The 17825-nt window shown below is 42.6% G+C and overlaps 1 protein-coding gene and 1 long non-coding RNA gene across 4 annotated transcripts in view; one reads left to right on the top strand and one right to left on the bottom strand.

Moving 5' to 3' along the window:
• Positions 1-17825, top strand: part of LOC138964476 (probable serine carboxypeptidase CPVL) — an 80658-nt gene that overhangs the window by 32225 nt on the left and 30608 nt on the right. For all 3 annotated transcript variants that reach the window (XM_070336445.1, XM_070336446.1, XM_070336444.1), the window contains one exon: positions 14235-14459. In XM_070336445.1, the coding sequence (XP_070192546.1) occupies positions 14235-14459 (225 nt within the window). The remainder of the gene's footprint in view (positions 1-14234; positions 14460-17825) is intronic.
• LOC138964478 (uncharacterized) lies at positions 1309-9395 on the bottom strand. The gene is made up of 5 exons (XR_011455115.1): positions 8819-9395; positions 7207-7320; positions 6252-6357; positions 5349-5501; positions 1309-4398 (listed from the first exon to the last, which is right to left on the bottom strand). It is a non-coding gene; the product is annotated as an uncharacterized lncRNA (long non-coding RNA).

Raw genomic sequence — 17825 nt, 5'->3', positions numbered from 1 at the left:
ACTGTCATGAGACAAATGCTGCCTGACCAATTGTTCTTCGTAATTTCTCTCGTGTTTTGTGTCCTTGTTTCGACTTATCGATTATGGCCCAATCGTTATGTAATTTAGTGCCATTTTCGCCGATCACAAAATGTATTAACTTTGCGTGTGTGTCTTCTGTGCATTTAATATTATTGTGACGTGACCCACTCTTCCAACATTTCTGGCGCTCCAAGTCTTCGTCGTCCTTTTTTTTCCCCCTTATGCTGAATTCTGTTCTCTCGTACCCCATTTCTTTTTGTTTCTTGTTTTTACCCCCACCAAGTTCTGTACTACCACCCCCTCCATTTTTTGATTGCTTGCGCATCAGGTTTGTCTGTTTGTTTTCGTTGTCTGAAATGAGTAAATGTATCTAGTCCGCCATCATGCTAAACTTTGTTATGTACATACCAGGATGACTTAAAATAAGCATTTATGCTTGAGTTATCTTAAAAAAACAATGCATTGTTTCTGTCATGATAACAAATTGAATAAAGTTTTGTAAACCAATGGACTGATTATAGTTGACCCTGATATGTGATTACGGGATAGTGTCACATTAATTTATTTCTACTTTCACTTGTACTTTTGTACTTAAAACAAATCACTGAAATGTAAAAGTTATTATTTTTTCCATTGTGAAGTGTCGTCAGTCTCCTCAAGGTAATGCAGTCAAACTCAACCAAAAGTTGGAGGGGCTTCTTCATACTTTCAGTGTGTGTGTGTGTGTGTGTGATTTCTTTTGACACTATGCACGTTTGTATATAACCGCCTGTGCACAAAAAGAAGAACATAATCGAATCTTATCATTCATTTTCGCTTAATTGATTGATTGGTATGCATGTTTCTAACAGTGACCGTTACCAAAGTGAGTATAGTGCGCTTCCCAAGCATAAAACGGTGCATGACTCTGGATTTGCGTCTGAGATATTGACACATCACTGTGAGAAAAAGCGTTAATGAAAAAAGAAGACTATTTATTTTCCTTGAGCATTATCTTAAAGTGGTGTGCCAAAAACTTTTAAATTCAAAAATTCAATATTTAACTTTAGGAAAAGCACTGTAGAGAGAAAACCACGCTTGTGTGTTCAGAATAGTCTCCATGTGGTATCAATATAAATGATTCAAATGTATGGAAGAGAAGCTGTTTCTGCTGGATTAATACACACACACAATTGTGCACTCACACATAAGCACGCATGCATGCTCACACACACACACACACACACACACACACACACACACACACACAGAAACAACAAATTCATTATGACAAAACCAAATACGAAGTCCTATTTCACAAATTTTATATCTTCTCCTTTTCACCATATACAAATACAGTCACGGAGTACATTTATAAGGCCAAATTATTAAGAAATATTATTTTCTGTGCTTGAATTACCCAGTGTGTAGCATGATCACCACGAAGGTACAATTCACAGAAGTTGAGTAATCACTTTACAAAACCCATACCAGTACCACATTGTTATGTTAAATCCTATTTATTAACCCACACAAATAGAAGAAGATAGCTTTGTGAAGACTTTCATTTTCCAACCAAATGCTGTTCAAAGATTATTCTTTCTTTCTATATTTGGTGTTTAACGTCGTTTTCAACCGTTCAAGGTTATATCGCGACGGGGAAAGAGGGGGGGGGGGGGGGATGGGGGATGGGATAGAGCCACTTGTTAATTGTTTCTTGTTCACAAAAGCACTAATCAAAAAATTGCTCCAGGGGCTTGCAACGTAGTACAATATACTACCTTACTGGGAGAATGCAAGTTTCCAGTACAAAGGACTTTAACATTTCTTACATACCAATCAATATGAGGCTTATATTGCGCGTATTCTGTGGGTACAGTTCTAAGCTCGGGGATTTTATTTTAATTTTATTTTATGCAATTTATATCGCGCACATATTCAAGGCACAGGGATTTATTTATGCCGTGTGAGATGGAATATTGTTTTACACAATACATCACGCATTCACATCGGCCAGCAGATCGCAGCCATTTCGGCGCATATCCTGCTTTTCACGGCCTATTATTCCAAGTCACACGGGTATTTTGGTGGACATTTTTATGAAAATTTATCTATGCCTATACAATTTTGCCAGGAAAGACCCTTTTGTCAATCGTGGGATCTTTAACGTGCACACCCCAATGTAGTGTACACGAAGGGACCTCGGTTTTTCGTCTCATCCGAAAGACTTGAACCCACCACCTAGGTTAGGAAAGGGGGCAGAAAATTGCTAACGCCCTGACCCAGGGTCGAACTCGCAACCTCTCGCTTCCGAGCGCAAGTGCGTTACCACTCGGCCACTGACACGATACACCAACACGATATTAGCACTCCAGATTTTTATCTCGCAGTTTTTCTGAAGGACTTTGCATTTGAAAACTATTCTCAGACAAAATATGAGTTTAAACTGCAAGTACATGTACAGGGAGTCTGAAGGGTTCAAGTCGGATGAGATAGACTACTGTTGTGGCAATCTTCGAATTTGAAAATCATTTTTTTAAAAGAGTAAAACTCATAGTTCTTCTTCTTCTTCGCTCATGGGCTGAAACTCCCACGTTCACTCACAAATTTGCACGAGTGGATTTTTACGTGTATGACCGTTTTTACCCCACCATTCAGGCAGCCATACGCCGCTTTCGGGGGAAGCATGCAGGGTATTTTTGTGTTTCTATAACCCACCAAACTCTGACATGGGTTACAGGATCTTTTCCGTGCGCACTTGGTCTTGTGCTTGCGTGTACACACGAAGGAGGATAAGGCACTAGCAGGTCTGCACATAAGCAATGACCTTGGAGATCAGAAAATTCTCCACCTTTAACCTACCAGGCGGCCGCGATTTTGACTCATGACCTTCTGAATAGGAGGCCGATGTCTTATCCACAAGAACACCGAGCCCGTCCAAACTCCTAGTAAAAACAACAACTGCAAATCTGGGAGCAAAATGTAAACGGTTACAGTTTCAACTATCCTTCCCCTTTATATCAGCATTTTTGGAAACCTAAACGAAAGAGTATTCAAGAACAACAGTCACGGATTCAGATTTAAAAAAACAAATGGTAACTATGCTTTTTGGAAATTCTTTCTTTAATTGGTGTTTAACGAAGGTTATATCGCGACAGGGGGGGAGATGGGATAGAGCCACTTGTTAATTGTTTCTTGTTCACAAAAGCACTAATAAAAAAAATGCTCCAGGGGCTTGCAACGTAGTACAATATACTACCTTACTGGGAGAATGCAAGTTTCCAGTACAAAGGACTTAACATTTCTTACATACTGCTTGACTAAAATCTGTACAAACATTGACTATATAAGAAACACTTAACAAGGGTAAAAGGAGAAACAGAATCCGTTAGTCGCCTCTTACGACATGCTGGGGAGCATCGGGTAAATTCTTCCCCCTAACCCGCGGGGGGTCTTTTTGGAAATGCGCTTCAGACAAATGCCTTTGCACACGTTATGTTACTCACAGCAAAATGCAAGAATAATTGGGGACCATATGGGATGGGGCAAATTGGGAGGGAGCAATTCGGGACACCACCATAAATATCTACCAAATATTTACAAATAGCTATCTTAGTACATGCATAACATGCTGTACCAATACACAATTTCTTTAAATAACTATGTAAGGATTATTGGCAGTCTCCCGGAGCATGTTTCACGCTATCCTGCGATCAGGACAAGCGACTGACTGTGATGTGTATGCTGTGCGGCGTGCGCTACATAAGAAACCTTTTTTTAAATTTGTATTAAATATAATCACCTGAGCCACGAATGGCTAGCTGACAGCGGCTATCTTTTACACAACAAATTCTGAACTCTGATGAACTCGTGACCGCTGATTTTTAAAGGCAAGGGGTATCATATTGTGCGCATGGCATACACATCCAAGTTGGTCGTTTGTCCCGATTGTGGGATACAGCCCGTCAGAGGCGTAGAGCGTGCTCGAGATGTTTTGAAAAACCTGACTGCAGTACAGGGATTTTTACACCTCCGGACTGCTGATAATCCTAACAGAATTATTTTCAAAAACCGTCTATTGCCTTGAAAGCAAACCTGGAATTTCTGATGCGAGTTGCCAGAAAGAAAGTTCACTAACAAGATCCAGGCCAACACCACCCCCCCCCCCCCCCCCCATCCCCCTAAATAACACTAAGGAGTGAGGTGAGCTTAAATAACTAATTAATTAATCAATCAATAAATTCTCTGCTGAAATCCCCAACTTCGCGCATCGAAGCTATGAAAAACAGGACACTGCCACGTTTCCATTCAGCTAAACGCCACACCATTTTCAAGAGGGGATGTCTCAGGAAGAAAGATGTGACGCTCCCGATTCATATGTTTCAGAAGACAGCCCACCTGAGAAAAAGAAGAACACAATATAGAAATAATAACAACCTGTCAACCACAAATACATTAAAGTTTTTCAAACAGTTCACTAATCCGACAAACTCATGCTCGTTTCTGGTGCATTTGATAAAGCCAATTACGGGTAGATGCTAGACAACAGCAAAACCACCACCACATAACACAAGATTGTTTATGGTTGTTTACAGTCTCTTGAACACAGGAGTCAATCGAGACCATATATATAACAAGAAGCATAAAAAAGCACTTCAGTTTGAAACCCAGGTTCAATGTAGTAAATGATATTGCATCAATGTTCCATCCATCCTCAGCACTTTCAAAACCAGTTTCTTCTAGGTCATACACACCTTTTCCTCGATTGATCCACAGTACATCAGATCGCTATTGTTCTTTTTATGATTTGCACCAAGGGAATGATTAACATTTCTGTCTTAGTCATATGTAACAAGCTTTAAGCAAAAGCATAATATTCTACACATTCACATATTGTAAGGTTGAAGGGGTCTATGTCGACCAAAAGAAGGTGTATTCCCCATAGCCATAGGTGTTTTCCCTGTGTACCGGGAATACAGTTGGATTTTCTGTAAAGAAGTATAATATCGTACAATCTTGCGCCAAGCGCGTGACTGCGGTTAGATAGGAGAATCTATTTAAAATCCTGAATTCGCGTGCGGCATCCAGTCAAGCAAAACATGCTTCGACCGTTTATCAAAACGGATTTAGTTAAAGAAACATCTGCACCCCCACCCCCAACAGCCTGGTATTATGTTTTCCTCGCTGGTACTCTCGTCCATTGAATCACTTTCACTTTCGTAAGCTTGAAGTAACTCCATGGCGTCTAACGGAAGTATATTCCCTGTATATGTACAGGAAATTAACATACAGGGAATACAGCCACTGTTGGTCGACATAGACCCCTTCTAAAGTGCTGCAGTAGTTACCTTTCCCTCCAAGGACCAAGCTGTTCATCCAGTGTAGGGCTGACCGGGGTTCCCCCTTAGCAGAGTGAGTGGCGAATCCTGGCTGATAAATTTCCTTTCATTTTCCATGAATGAAGAATACCAGCTGGGTTCTTTTATTCATGGACCTGTGTTCTGCAACACACACAAATCAGCCACCATCTTGTAAATATATGTAAAAGAAAGCAAGTGGCAATCTGAATAACAGAATACAAAATGATCAATCCACACAATCATACTTCAGCACTGAAAGTCCACAAAATGAAGCACTGCTAGTACATGTACTTCTCATAATTTACTGAAACTTTACTCGTCAAAACAACCATTTGTTTTATCAACTTTACTCGCATGTGGCGAGTAGATTAACATTTCTACTCACCATTTACATGATTTTTACTCGCCATGGCGAGTAATTGAAAATACTCGCCACTTTCAGGCCTGTACTTGTGCATGAGATGTGTTTACCATCCATATGCCCAGACCATGCGCCCTTCTGTTGTGCTCAGAACAGTAAAGAGTTGCTTGCTGGGGTGGTTGTTCATAAGTTAACAGTTCACAAGAGGGCACAAACAAGAGCAAAAACACAGGTGCCTGATTCAAACTCATTCAAATGCAGAACCTTATTTTTGCATGAACAGAGTAAGACATGATTCTTACATAGCTGACCCTACCCCTGGCAGAAAAGTGCTTGAAATTGTCCATGTGGTCTCTATCAGTACATTTGATGCGTATTTGTGATACATATATACTGATATAGAGACAAGTAACAAGTGGACATTTCCTCTGACACCTCTACCATTTGTACACCTGCACAAATCTCCTGCCATAGACTACAAAAGGAAAACATACAAATCAAAACAAACACAAATTTAACCTAATGTTTACCTTTCAGCAGCAGAAAAGGCTGTGTTTTCTGTGGTGTCTCAGAGTAAAGCCACGGTGTTGGAGATCTATGCAAAACTAGGCTGTAGGCAAGGTCCAACATCTTTAGCTGCACACACAAAAAGAAGAAGCAAGAAATCACATGACATAGATGACATTCCTCACTAGTACAAAACCACAACTACACTAGTCAACTACCAATGTAAGAATCATAGTCCTGCAAGATTACCCTCTTAAAAAGTAAGATTGCTTTCATTCAAACACTACCGTGGGACCAAACTCCCCCCCCCCCCCCCCTCCTTTTTTTGAGTTTTTCCTACATGTGTGTTGATGTTTCCATTAATTCCAAGCCCTGAAACTGTGAACTTGAGATCTTTATGTATGCACACAGTCACAGGCTTAATAAGCTATTCAGAAACCAAGCAGAGTCTGCACAACGTCAATTCTGAGAAATAAATCCCCACAACCGGTTTCAAGGCCACTATACCGACTGAGCTATTGCTTGCCATGCCAACCTCCACCCCCATTTGGAACATGCACAACTAGTATACCCATACACATGTAATAATACTGCTTGCCTTCCTCCCCCACCCTCCAAATCAATAAACACTAAATGTATGCAATCAGTAATCTTTTAGTTAGTAGTTGACTACCATCACTACTCTCTCCACACCCACCCACCCTCTTGCACACCAGCGACACACCCCCATCGCCCAATCATTTCCATGATTCTCTCTGCCATATAGTTATCCTAAACACTAAGATTATGACACATTTGTTTTCCAATTAGGAACATAAAAAATTACTGTAAAAAAAATGTACAATCATGCACTCTCTGAGTCTGACAAGAGAGTGTGAGAAAAGTCAAGAAAGCAAGACATGTGTGACATAACTAAATCTTCTAATCTATTCCTGAGATTTACTCTTGACAGCTTAAAATGGAACCTCATGCACTTACTGTTCTGAATTGTAGAAATTTCTTGTAGTTATAGCAGCAAAGGCAGTTTTATTGGGTACCACCAGGTGTCACTCTGTCATCATCTGATCAAGCATTCAAGCAAATGGTTCAGCACTGAAACAGTAAATAGCAAGAGTGTACAGAAAAATACACAAACTTTCTCATTAATTTGTATCTTCAACTTCACATTATTCATAAATAATGATACCTTACTTTGACTAAGTTTGAGTAGGATTAACACCATGCAGAGCCAGAAGTTAACTTGAAATAAAATAACTATACGTTACTCAATACTGCACTCAATGAGTCAATTGTCAGCAAAGGTGATAATCAATGCAAGGTAAAACCAAAGGATGCAACTCAGTCAGCAATTGCAAAAACTACATAATTCTAATCAAGCTGTCAGTTTCATTAGCTATCAGTATCAGAATTCAAAACATGTTCTTGTTTTTGTTGTTGCTGTTGTTCATGACTACATTAATGTATCTCAGCATTTCTAGTTTCTACACTATAGCCATTAAAAAAACCAAAAGAAGTGTCCCAATGTTTAATGAAGCGCTCTTGCAATTAAGTCACAATTGTTTGCAGTTGCTGAGAAAAGCTAATAGTAATAGTCCTTACAGTAAGTTGAGTAACAAATTATAAACAATTGCTGTTAACACTCATAGTACAAGAGAGCAAACCACTGCAAAACTATAGTCATTTATCAATGTTATGCTTGCCATCCACCCCCGACCCCAAACCTCTCCCATATTTTATGTACATCAGACTAGTATTCTTGTTAGTTCATTTCAGCTGTAACAGTGACAACACGTTTGCACACTACAGACCTGGAAGTGGAAATGTTAACACATGGAGTGCTAAATTTCAGGATACAATCTGTTTGTTTGTTTGCTTAACGCCCAGTCGACCACGAAGGGCCAATCAGGGCGGTGCTGCTTTGACATTTAACGTGCGCCACACACAAGACAGAAGTCGCAGCACAGGCTTCGTGTCTCACCCAGTCACATTATTCTGACACCGGACCAACCAGTCCTAGCACTAACCCCATAATGCCAGACGCCAGGCGGAGCAGCCACTAGATTGCCAATTTTAAAGTCTTAGGTATGACCCGGCCGGGGTTCGAACCCACGACCTCCCGATCACGGGGCGGGCGCCTTACCACAAGGCCAACCGTGCCGGTCATACAATCTGTTACAAAGTACAAACACTGGCAATCGGAGAGAACAGTGTTACTGTAAGTCTTTACAGTAACATCAAACAGTATCCCCTCTTTTTGGTAGTACAGTGGAACAACACTTTTAATATCCCCTGATTAAAGACTCCCTCCCTTTTAAGACCCTGTTTTCTCAGATTTGTCTGTCCACAACCTCTCTATATTTACTCTCATCTCAAGACTTCTTCCTTTCAAGACCTGATTTTTTCAGATTTGTTTAGGTCCTAAATGGAAGGGGGGGGGGGGGGGGGTTCGATCGACTTTACTGGTACCGTGAAACCGAAAGTGACCAAGTCATCAAGGGCACGTATATTCCTGCTGCTCTGTTAGCACCGATCATATTTTAGAAACGTTGCACTCTGTCGTCAACAAATGTAGGAATAAAAATAGTATTACCTTCACCAGCTGTCTCCATGGAGTCGAAAGACCATCGGCCGGTTTGGCTCGCTTGTGCCATTCCTGGATGAAAATTGAAATGACCCTGGCTGCTCCGTTCTTGGCATCAATGGCAGTGCAAAAAAAGCGAATCCCGACTCCCATCCAGGATAAGCTGTACGGCACGGCGGCGTCTCTGCAGATGACCACTACATTTGGACGATTTGGACTGGTCTCCACGTGTTGCGGCAACAAGCAGAAGCAACAAAGAAGATACAGATAAGGTGGCGGGAGTGATGTCCCTTCGCTGCAGTGACTAAAAATACAAAACTATCTCAAAATAAAAACACAAGGAACGGTTTGTAATTGTTGATGGGTAGTTAAATTTGTGACAAAAGAAATTAAACGTTCAAATGACTTACCACCCCCCTCTGCTATGTCAGTTGCGAGTATGTCAGTATGTGTTTGTGTTTGTGTGTGTGTGTGTGTGTGTGTGTGTGTGCCCGGCAGTGTGCCCGTCAGTGTGTACGGTACGTGTGTGTGTGTCAGTGTCATTGCCGGTGTGTGTGTTTACGTGTGTGTGTCACAGTGTGTGTGTGCGTGTGTGTGTGTGTGTGTGTGTGTGTGTCGGTGTGGATGTGTGTGTGTGTATTGTGTGTGTGTGTGTGTGCGTTCGTCAAGTTGTGTGTGTCAGTGTGTGTGTCAGTGTCGATCAGTGTGTGTGTGTTCTAGGCCAGGGGGGATTCCCAAGGTTCCTGGGTTCCGGAAGCCCACCCACCCCCCTTACTGACTCCACAAATGTACCTTTTGCCTTTTTCTTTCTGCGAATGTATGTATTCATTTGCTAATTTGTTCGTTTGTTTGTTCGTTCGTCAGTTTGTTCGTTCGTCAGTTCGTTCGTTCGTTTGTTCGTTCGTTTGTTCGTTCGTTCGTTCGTTCGTTCGTTCGACAGTTCGTCCGACAGTCCTTCAGTACGTCCGTCAGTCCGTCCGTCCGTCGGTCCGTCAGTCAATCCGTTCTTCAAGTTCAGTCCGTATCAATAAATTCCTCTTGTGCAGGGCCCAATACAGGGGAGAGGGGGGGGGGGGGGAATTCCTGTTGGTGGGACAACCCCCCCCCACCCAGGCCTAACTGTGGACCTCCTCCAAACGTTTGACAAATGCCCTGAAAATGGGCCAGATTGCACACAATTATTGTTTATTGTTTGCTTGTTTATTTGTTTGTTTGTTTGTTTGTTTGTTTGCTCGTTCGTTCGTTCGTTCATTCGTGGGTTGGTTCGTTCGCTCTTTCGTTCCTTCGTTATTTCCTTCGTTTATTCGTTCCTTCGTCCTTTTAGTCCGTCCGTATGTCCGTCCATACGGTCCGTCCGACAGTCTGTCTGTCAGTCCATCAGTCCGTCCGTCAGTCCGTCCGTCCTTCAGTCTGTATCAATAGATTCCTCTTGTGCAGAGGGTTGAAGGAATACCCTGCAGGACCGGATCAGGAGGGGTTACCCGTAACGCCACCCCCCCTCCCTCCCGCCGCCCCCCCCCCCCTCCCCCCGTCCCTCCGTCCGTCCATCGATCGGTCCGTCCCTCAATCTGCCCGTCGGTCCGTCCGTCAGTCCGTCCGTCAGTCTGCCCGTCCGTCCGTCCGTCCGTCCGTTCTGGTTCGTTTCATTGTTTATTTATTTCGCACACATCATTGTCAACTTGTGGATATCCTGAACAAGGCGGTGCGCGAGAATATCTTCTTGTTTGGATAAAATAACATTTTGCTCTGAAACAAACCACACACAAATTCCACTGCTTGAGCATCGTTTCAGTCTAACCGAACTGAGGGTATACCTCATCTTCAGAAGGAGAATAAGCGACAGCATGCTCTTCTACCATATAACATGTCACGTGAGGTCGTTCAGACCGGAGTGGAGGTATATCTCCGAGGGATCAGGGTATACTTTCAACCCGCTGCACAAGAGGAGTTTATTGATACCTTATGTTCGGTCGTACCGGTGTGTAATACCTCCTCTCTCTCTCTCTCTCTCTCTCTCTCTCTCTCTCTCTCTCTCTCTCTCTCTCTCTCTCTCTCTCTCTCTCTCTCTCTCTCTCTCTCTCTCTCTCTCTCTCTCTCTCGGTGCACCCTCTCTTTCTCTCTCTCTCTCTCTCTCTTTCTCTCTTTCTCTCTCTCTCTCTCTCTCTCTCTCTCTCTCTCTCTCTCTCTCTCTCTCTCTCTCTCTCTCTCTCTCTCTCTCTCTCTCTTTTTTTTATATTTAGTCAAGTTTTGACTAAATATTTTAACATCGAGGGGGAATCGAAACGAGGGTCGTGGTGTATGTGCGTGCGTGTGTGCGTGTGTGCGTGCGTGTGTGTGTGTGTGTAGAGCGATTCAGACTAAACTACTGGACCGATCTTTATGAAATTTGACATGAGAGTTCCTGGGTATGAAATCCCCGAACGTTTTTTTCAGTTTTTTTATAAATGTCTTTTATGACGTCATATCCGGCTTTTCGTGAAAGTTGAGGCGGCACTGTCACGCCCTCATTTTTCAACCAAATTGGTTGAAATTTTGGTCAAGTACTCTTCGACGAAGCCCGGGGTTTGGTATTGCATTTCAGCTTGGTGGCTTAAAAATTAATTAATGACTTTGGTCATTAAAAATCGGAAAATTGTAAAAAAAAATAAAAATTTATAAAATGATCCAAATTTACGTTTATCTTATTCTCCATCATTTGCTGATTCCAAAAACATATAAATATGTTATATTCGGATTAAAACCAAGCTCTGAAAATTAAATATATAAAAATTATTATCAAAATTTTTTTTTCGAAATCAATTTAAAAACACTTTCATCTTATTCCTTGTCGGTTCCTGATTCCAAAAATATATAGATATGATATGTTTGGATTAAAAACACGCTCAGAAAGTTAAAACAAACAGAGGTACAGAAAAGCGTGCTATCCTTCTTAGCGCAACTACTACCCCGCTCTTCTTGTCAATTCCACGTGCACTGTCTTTGCCACGGGCGGTGGAGTGACGATGCTACGAGTATACGGTCTTGCTGCGTTGCGTTGCGTTCAGTTTCATTCTGTGAGTTCGACAGCTACTTGACTAAATATTGTATTTTCGCCTTACGCGACTTGTTTTGTTTTGAGTGTGTGTTAACTGTCCTAGACTGAACAATTGGATCAGTATTTTCCTTTGTGTGTATATACCTTGCTTTTAACCTTAGTCTTAGATATTTATGTTTACCCAGTGGCTTTCGTGTCTGTGTGTTTGTTTGTTCGTACTCATAAACTAGTTTGCTATGTTTATGTTGATATTAAATTAATGTTTGTTCATTCGTCCCTTTACTCCTAGGTCCTTTTATGAATGATGCAGAAATTGTTGTTTTACCCTGTCTTGTAGGCTTTTATTAGCTAATGATAATAAAGTGTCAAAGTTTCAAAGCGTCTCTCTCTCGATCTCTCTCTCTCTCGATCTCTCTCTCTCTCTCTCTCTCTCTCTCTCTCTCTCTCTCTCTCTCTCTCTCCCCTCCCCCCCCTCTCTCTCTCTCTTTCTCTTTCTCTGTGTCTCTCTCTCTGTGTCTCTCTCTGTGTCTCGGGCTATGAATGAAGGGGCTATGGCCTAAATGAGTAAACAATCCAATCTCTCTGTGTCTCTTTCTGTCTCTCTGTGTCTCTTTGTGTGTGTCTCTCTCTTTGTCTCTCTCTCTGTCTCTGACTCTCTCTGTCTGTCTCTTTCTGTCTGTCTGTCTGTATGTCTCTGTCTCTGTCTCTGTCTCTCTCTCTCTCTCTCTGTCTCTGTCTCTCTCTCTCTCTCTCTCTCTCTCTCTCTCTCTTTGTGTTTCTCTCACTCTCTCTGTAATTCTGGTGTTCCAAAGTGTCGTGAGTAATTCTTTAGCCGGTAATGGTTGCAGAAAGTGTAATGACGGCCAAAATTTACTGTTGAGAATTGTTTTATGCCTAATAAGTGTCTACAACAACACAAAGACTGAGAATCTGAATCAAATGAGGCAAAGCGCTTTAAATCAGATCTGAGAAACAACGAGATGTAAGCACTATAAATGCCCATGGAAATAAGCAACAAGAGTAAGTGAGAGTTATGCGGATTCAATCTCCTGGCACCCGTGAGAGAATGATAAGCATTGAAATAAGCAAAGGGCTCAATCTCAAAAAAAGAGGGATCGCTGCAAGCTCATATATATGTTCCTCATTCTCCAAGGCACTTGAATTTACACTTCTTCTTCTTCTTCTTCTGCGTTCAAAGGGCTGAAACTCCCATGTACACTCGTGTTTTTGAACGAGTGGAATTTTACGTGTATGACCGTTTTTACTCCGCCATTCAGGCAGCCATACGCCACTTTCGGGGGATAGGCCTACTTTGCTTTGTGTTTCCATAACCCACCGAAATCTGACATGGAATACATAATCTGTTCCGTGCGCACTTGGTCTTGTGCTTGCGTGTACACACGACTGAAGGGGGTGAAGTCACTAGCAGGTCTGCACATAAGTTGACTTGGGAGATCGGACAAATCTCCACTCTCAACCCACCAGGCGGCAGCGACCGGGATTCGAACTCACGACCTCCCGATTGGGAGGCCGACGTCTTACCACCACGCCACTGCGCCCGTCTTTAACTTACACTAACATACACTGTCATACACCAGAATCAGCTTTTATTCCTGATCGGTCCTTAGTTCTAAGTTCAAGACGTATTTCATGGAACATTCAACGTTAGGGTGCCTGGAGCTCCAATGCACTTTAACTCACACTCTCACACTAACATTCGCTGTCATACACAAGAATCAGCTGTTGTTCCTGATCGGTCCTTTATTCTTTGCTCAAGACGTATTTCATTGAACCAGATTTGACTTACGGGCTGTTGATTTACGGGCTGATGCCCAGTGCAGTAATATTTGAGTTGGTGCCTGGTGCAGTAATATTTGAGTTGGTGCCTGGTGCAGTAATATATATAAGTTGGTGCCCAGTGCAGTAATATTTGAGTTGGTGCCTGGTGCAGTAATATATAAGTTGGTGCCCAGTGCAGTAATATTTGAGTTGGTGCCCAGTGCAGTAATATTTGAGTTGGTGTCCAGTGCAGTAATATTTGAGTTGGTGCCCAGTGCAGTAATATTTGAGTTGGTGCCTGGTGCAGTAATATTTGAGTTGGTTCCCAGTGCAGTAATATTTGAGTTGGTGCCTGGTGCAGTAATATTTCAGTTGGTGCCTGATGCAGTAATATTTGAGTTGGTGCCTGGTGCAGTAATATTTGAGTTGGTGCCTGGTGCAGTAATATTGGAGTTTGTGCCTGGTGCAGTAATATTTGAGTTGGTGCCTGGTGCAGTAATATTTGAGTTGGTGCCTGGTGCAGTAATATTTGAGTTGGTGCCTGGTGCAGGAATATTTGAATTGGTGTTTGGTGATTTATGGGCTGATCCAGCTATACGTTGTGTAACGCAGGTGCTGCACTACACGGGCAACCTTGACGTCATCGTCAGCGTCCCTATGACGGAAGCCTTTCTGCAACGCTTGAACTGGCGACAGGACTTCGGCTATAACGGCATATACAACGGGACATCGAGCTGTGCCTCCGACCAGTACTGCAGAGCCGACAGGAGCGCGTGGTTCGTCAACAACGAGCTGGCTGGCTGGTACACCACTACAAGGTCGCCGTCGCTCACCAGGGTAAGAGAAGAGGCATCACTTTGCATTGTGCATGACACTGGTCAGAATTCCACCAACCTTCACTCCCCCCCCCCCCCACCTCACCGTTCACCAGGGAAAGAGAAGATGCGTCATTTTGCGTTGTTCTTGACACTGGTTAGAACTCTACCAGCCTCAGCCCACCCCCCCCCCCCCTCCCCCCCCATTACCTCACCGTTCACCAGGGAAAGAAAAGATGCATCACTTCGCGTAGTTCTTGACACTGTTTAGAACTCTACAAGTCCCCCCCCCCCCCCTGAAATTATAAGCTTTTTCTCATTATGTCAAAAGTAGATGATTTTGTTTGAAATAGCAAATTGTTATTTGTAGGTACATGTAATATTGTATACAGTCATGTAGAGCGCAGAGAGCACGGAATAACTTGTGATTTGTGCTGTACCGGTAATCACTATTATTAAAGGGACATGTATTGTATCTATATGGGGAAAGTTTTCTGGAGAGTGTATTTATGACCCTAAGAATTAAGGGGGGTGTAATCAATATTATTAAAGGTACATGTATCGTATCTATTTGGGGAAAGTTTTCTGGAGAGTGTATTTATGACCCTAAGAATTAAGGGGGGTGTCCACCGTGCCGTAGACACACCTGCAATGATTTGTTCGAAATTCTCCGTAACTATTTAAATTGATTAAATGAATTTTAGTCAAGACACAGGTTTATGCTTTCAACTCTTTGGTGTCAGAGTACCGGTTCTATTCGTCGTCATATCTTATTCAGTGCTGGTGGCTGTCCGTCCATCTAGGCCTACGCAGACGAAAACCGTTGGATTCCGGAATTGACATCTCTAATTTCACTAGCGCGTGCACGTTTCCTGCTGTACGGTGCGAAAATGTAGGACACAGCGTAAACTAAGTCATACTCTATTGGAGAATAACTATATCTACCGTCTCAAAAGACCACCCGATACAGCATTATACATTTAGATGATTGAACGTTACAAAGTTAGTTCATATTGTGTCGTCGTAAGTGTTGTGTTCTAGAGGTTCTTATGTTATTGTTTACATGCATTCAATGTAAAACTAGTGTGATTTATTAAATTTTATACAACTCCTGCAATGCAACCGAGGGGTGGATTAAATCTAGTTGATTATTTTTAGACAAGTGAGAAATTAGAACGAACTACTTTGATTAAACCCAAAAATCACACGTGGATTATTCGAAGTAAGAATAAAGAGGGCTAAAAAATAATCAACACTAGAATTTATTTTTAGAACATTTGAAACCCAGACGATTGGACCCTGTTGCGGAAGAATACGTACAATGTTGACTCAAAACTGTAACAACAATGGCTGCCGTGTATGACTAGTCGACAGACGATGCCATTTGCTTTGTGTGTGTTTTTGTTGTTGCTTACTGTACATGACATACATTATGTGTAAAATCCAGTTCTTTAACAGGCAACAAACCTTGCAAATTTCCAGAAGCTGCAATCTGAAGCGACCTATCTCTGATTCTAGCAGACGATCTCTCCAATGTTTAACACAAAATCAGCAAACTCTCCTGTCACATAGAACGTCCATAGTAGGCTATAGTGCAATGTTGAAATGAAGTTACCGGTCTGAACATTTAATCGTTTCTTCTGAGACAATCCTTGTTCTCTTATCATCTACAGATTTACCGCAGTTAGCGTGGGGAGCCTGTCCAGATTTATGCTTAGACCCAAAAAAAATGGTTACAGAAAGTTTTTTTGTTGCAACGCATTTAGATAGCCTGTCTCAACATTCCCAACGAGTTATACCGTTGGCAGCCTCTGCATAACTTTTTTATGACGGTTTGATTACGTCACATATAAAAACCCTTGTTTCTGCCAATAACGCCGCAAAATTCCACTCTACGCCGCTTCATTAGCCTACCATCATCTATAAGGAACACTTTATTAAGCCGGTGGACGGACAGGGGTCAAGTGTATGTGCAGACCAAGAAACGGTATCCATGTCCCACCCCCGTGTCACCACAGTAAAACGTAAAAGACCTTGGTCATTCTGCTATTAGTGCAGTTAGCTGATTACACCTTAACACGCGCACACCTGGTTAGCACCACTCTTGTTGCTGCAAGCTTTCATTTGGAGGAAGCTACCCGAATTTCCCAGCCCTGGGATAATAAAATAATGAAAATGAAATGAACAATAACGCATTGCAATGCGTTGTTCACGTACGGACGATAAAAGAAATACGCATTCTTTAATATGACTATACCTATTCCTATCCCTTTGTCTTCTTCAGCAGAATACTTCCTAGGACGGCTTTCATTCAAAGTCATCTACAGGTGAAGAAAAGAGTGCATAACACAATAGGCCTACCTTTTGAGGAAAACATGATGGTTACGATGTTTCACTCTCGATTTCAAAAGACGGTAGAGGCGAGTTGCAGCAGCCAACACCGCGACATTCCCCACATCCAGATGTGCACTCTAGTCCGTGTTTCCTGCAGCTACACCGCTTTGTGTCACAACCACTTTTGCATGTGCAGCGAATCACCTTTAACACATCGGCTGGTGCTGCCGGCAGATCTGTTGTCACTGGAACAAGGATGCCATGCTCAAGTTTCCAGCCGTAGTCCGTGGGATCCATGGCCACTTTGAGTCCCGTCCATTCTTGTACTTGCAAGTACACTCGCATGCTGTGGAATCGGGCAGCTGCTGAGGTGGGTGGCAGAGTGTGAACTTGCACAAACGTTGTTCCAACAGCTACCTTTGAACAGAAGAGTCGGTAGCGAAGTTCATCGAGACCCTCTCTGGAACTACCGTTGTAGAGCAGCACTAACGCCTTTTCACCTGCTGATAGGATATCCTCTAAGGTCGCATTGTCTTGGAGGAACATTTCAGCAAGTGTTTGCAACTGTAGGTTGTTTCTGAGTTTCTTCATCGAGGCTGCTTTTCCGACGCCATAGGGCCTAGAGGTTGTGTCGCTGCCGGTAAAGGCGTGGAGAAACAGGAGCAAGTGGCGCACGTTGCCAAGAGCTGCAATCAGCTGTTTGATGTTCCAGAACTTTGAAGATTTACCGGCCTGTTTGTCAGAAAAGAGCAGGATGTCATGTGCGTCTGCACATGCATGATGGCCTAACAATACCAACAGATCCGTGTCTTCGGCAATTACTGCAGTGACTTTTTCTCTGGCGCAGTGTGTTGCTGAGAGGACTATTTGCACGTCAGCGTCTGCTTTGGCATGGATAACTGTGCAGTTTTTTTCCAAAGCTGTACCAAGTGCACAGATGAAACGCTGTTTGTTCTCTGCGTTTGCAAGAAACTGCTCTTTTGTGGATCTGAGAACCATGTCCGGTGAGAAATGGACAGCAGCCCCTCTACGCCCCTTTGTCCTCCGCAGGTGA

The sequence above is a fragment of the Littorina saxatilis genome, linkage group LG4, assembly GCF_037325665.1.
Source record: "Littorina saxatilis isolate snail1 linkage group LG4, US_GU_Lsax_2.0, whole genome shotgun sequence".
Taxonomy (NCBI): Eukaryota; Metazoa; Mollusca; class Gastropoda; order Littorinimorpha; family Littorinidae; genus Littorina; species Littorina saxatilis.
The sequence above is the reverse complement of the archived record's forward strand: the minus strand, read 5'-3'. Positions and strand labels throughout refer to the sequence as shown.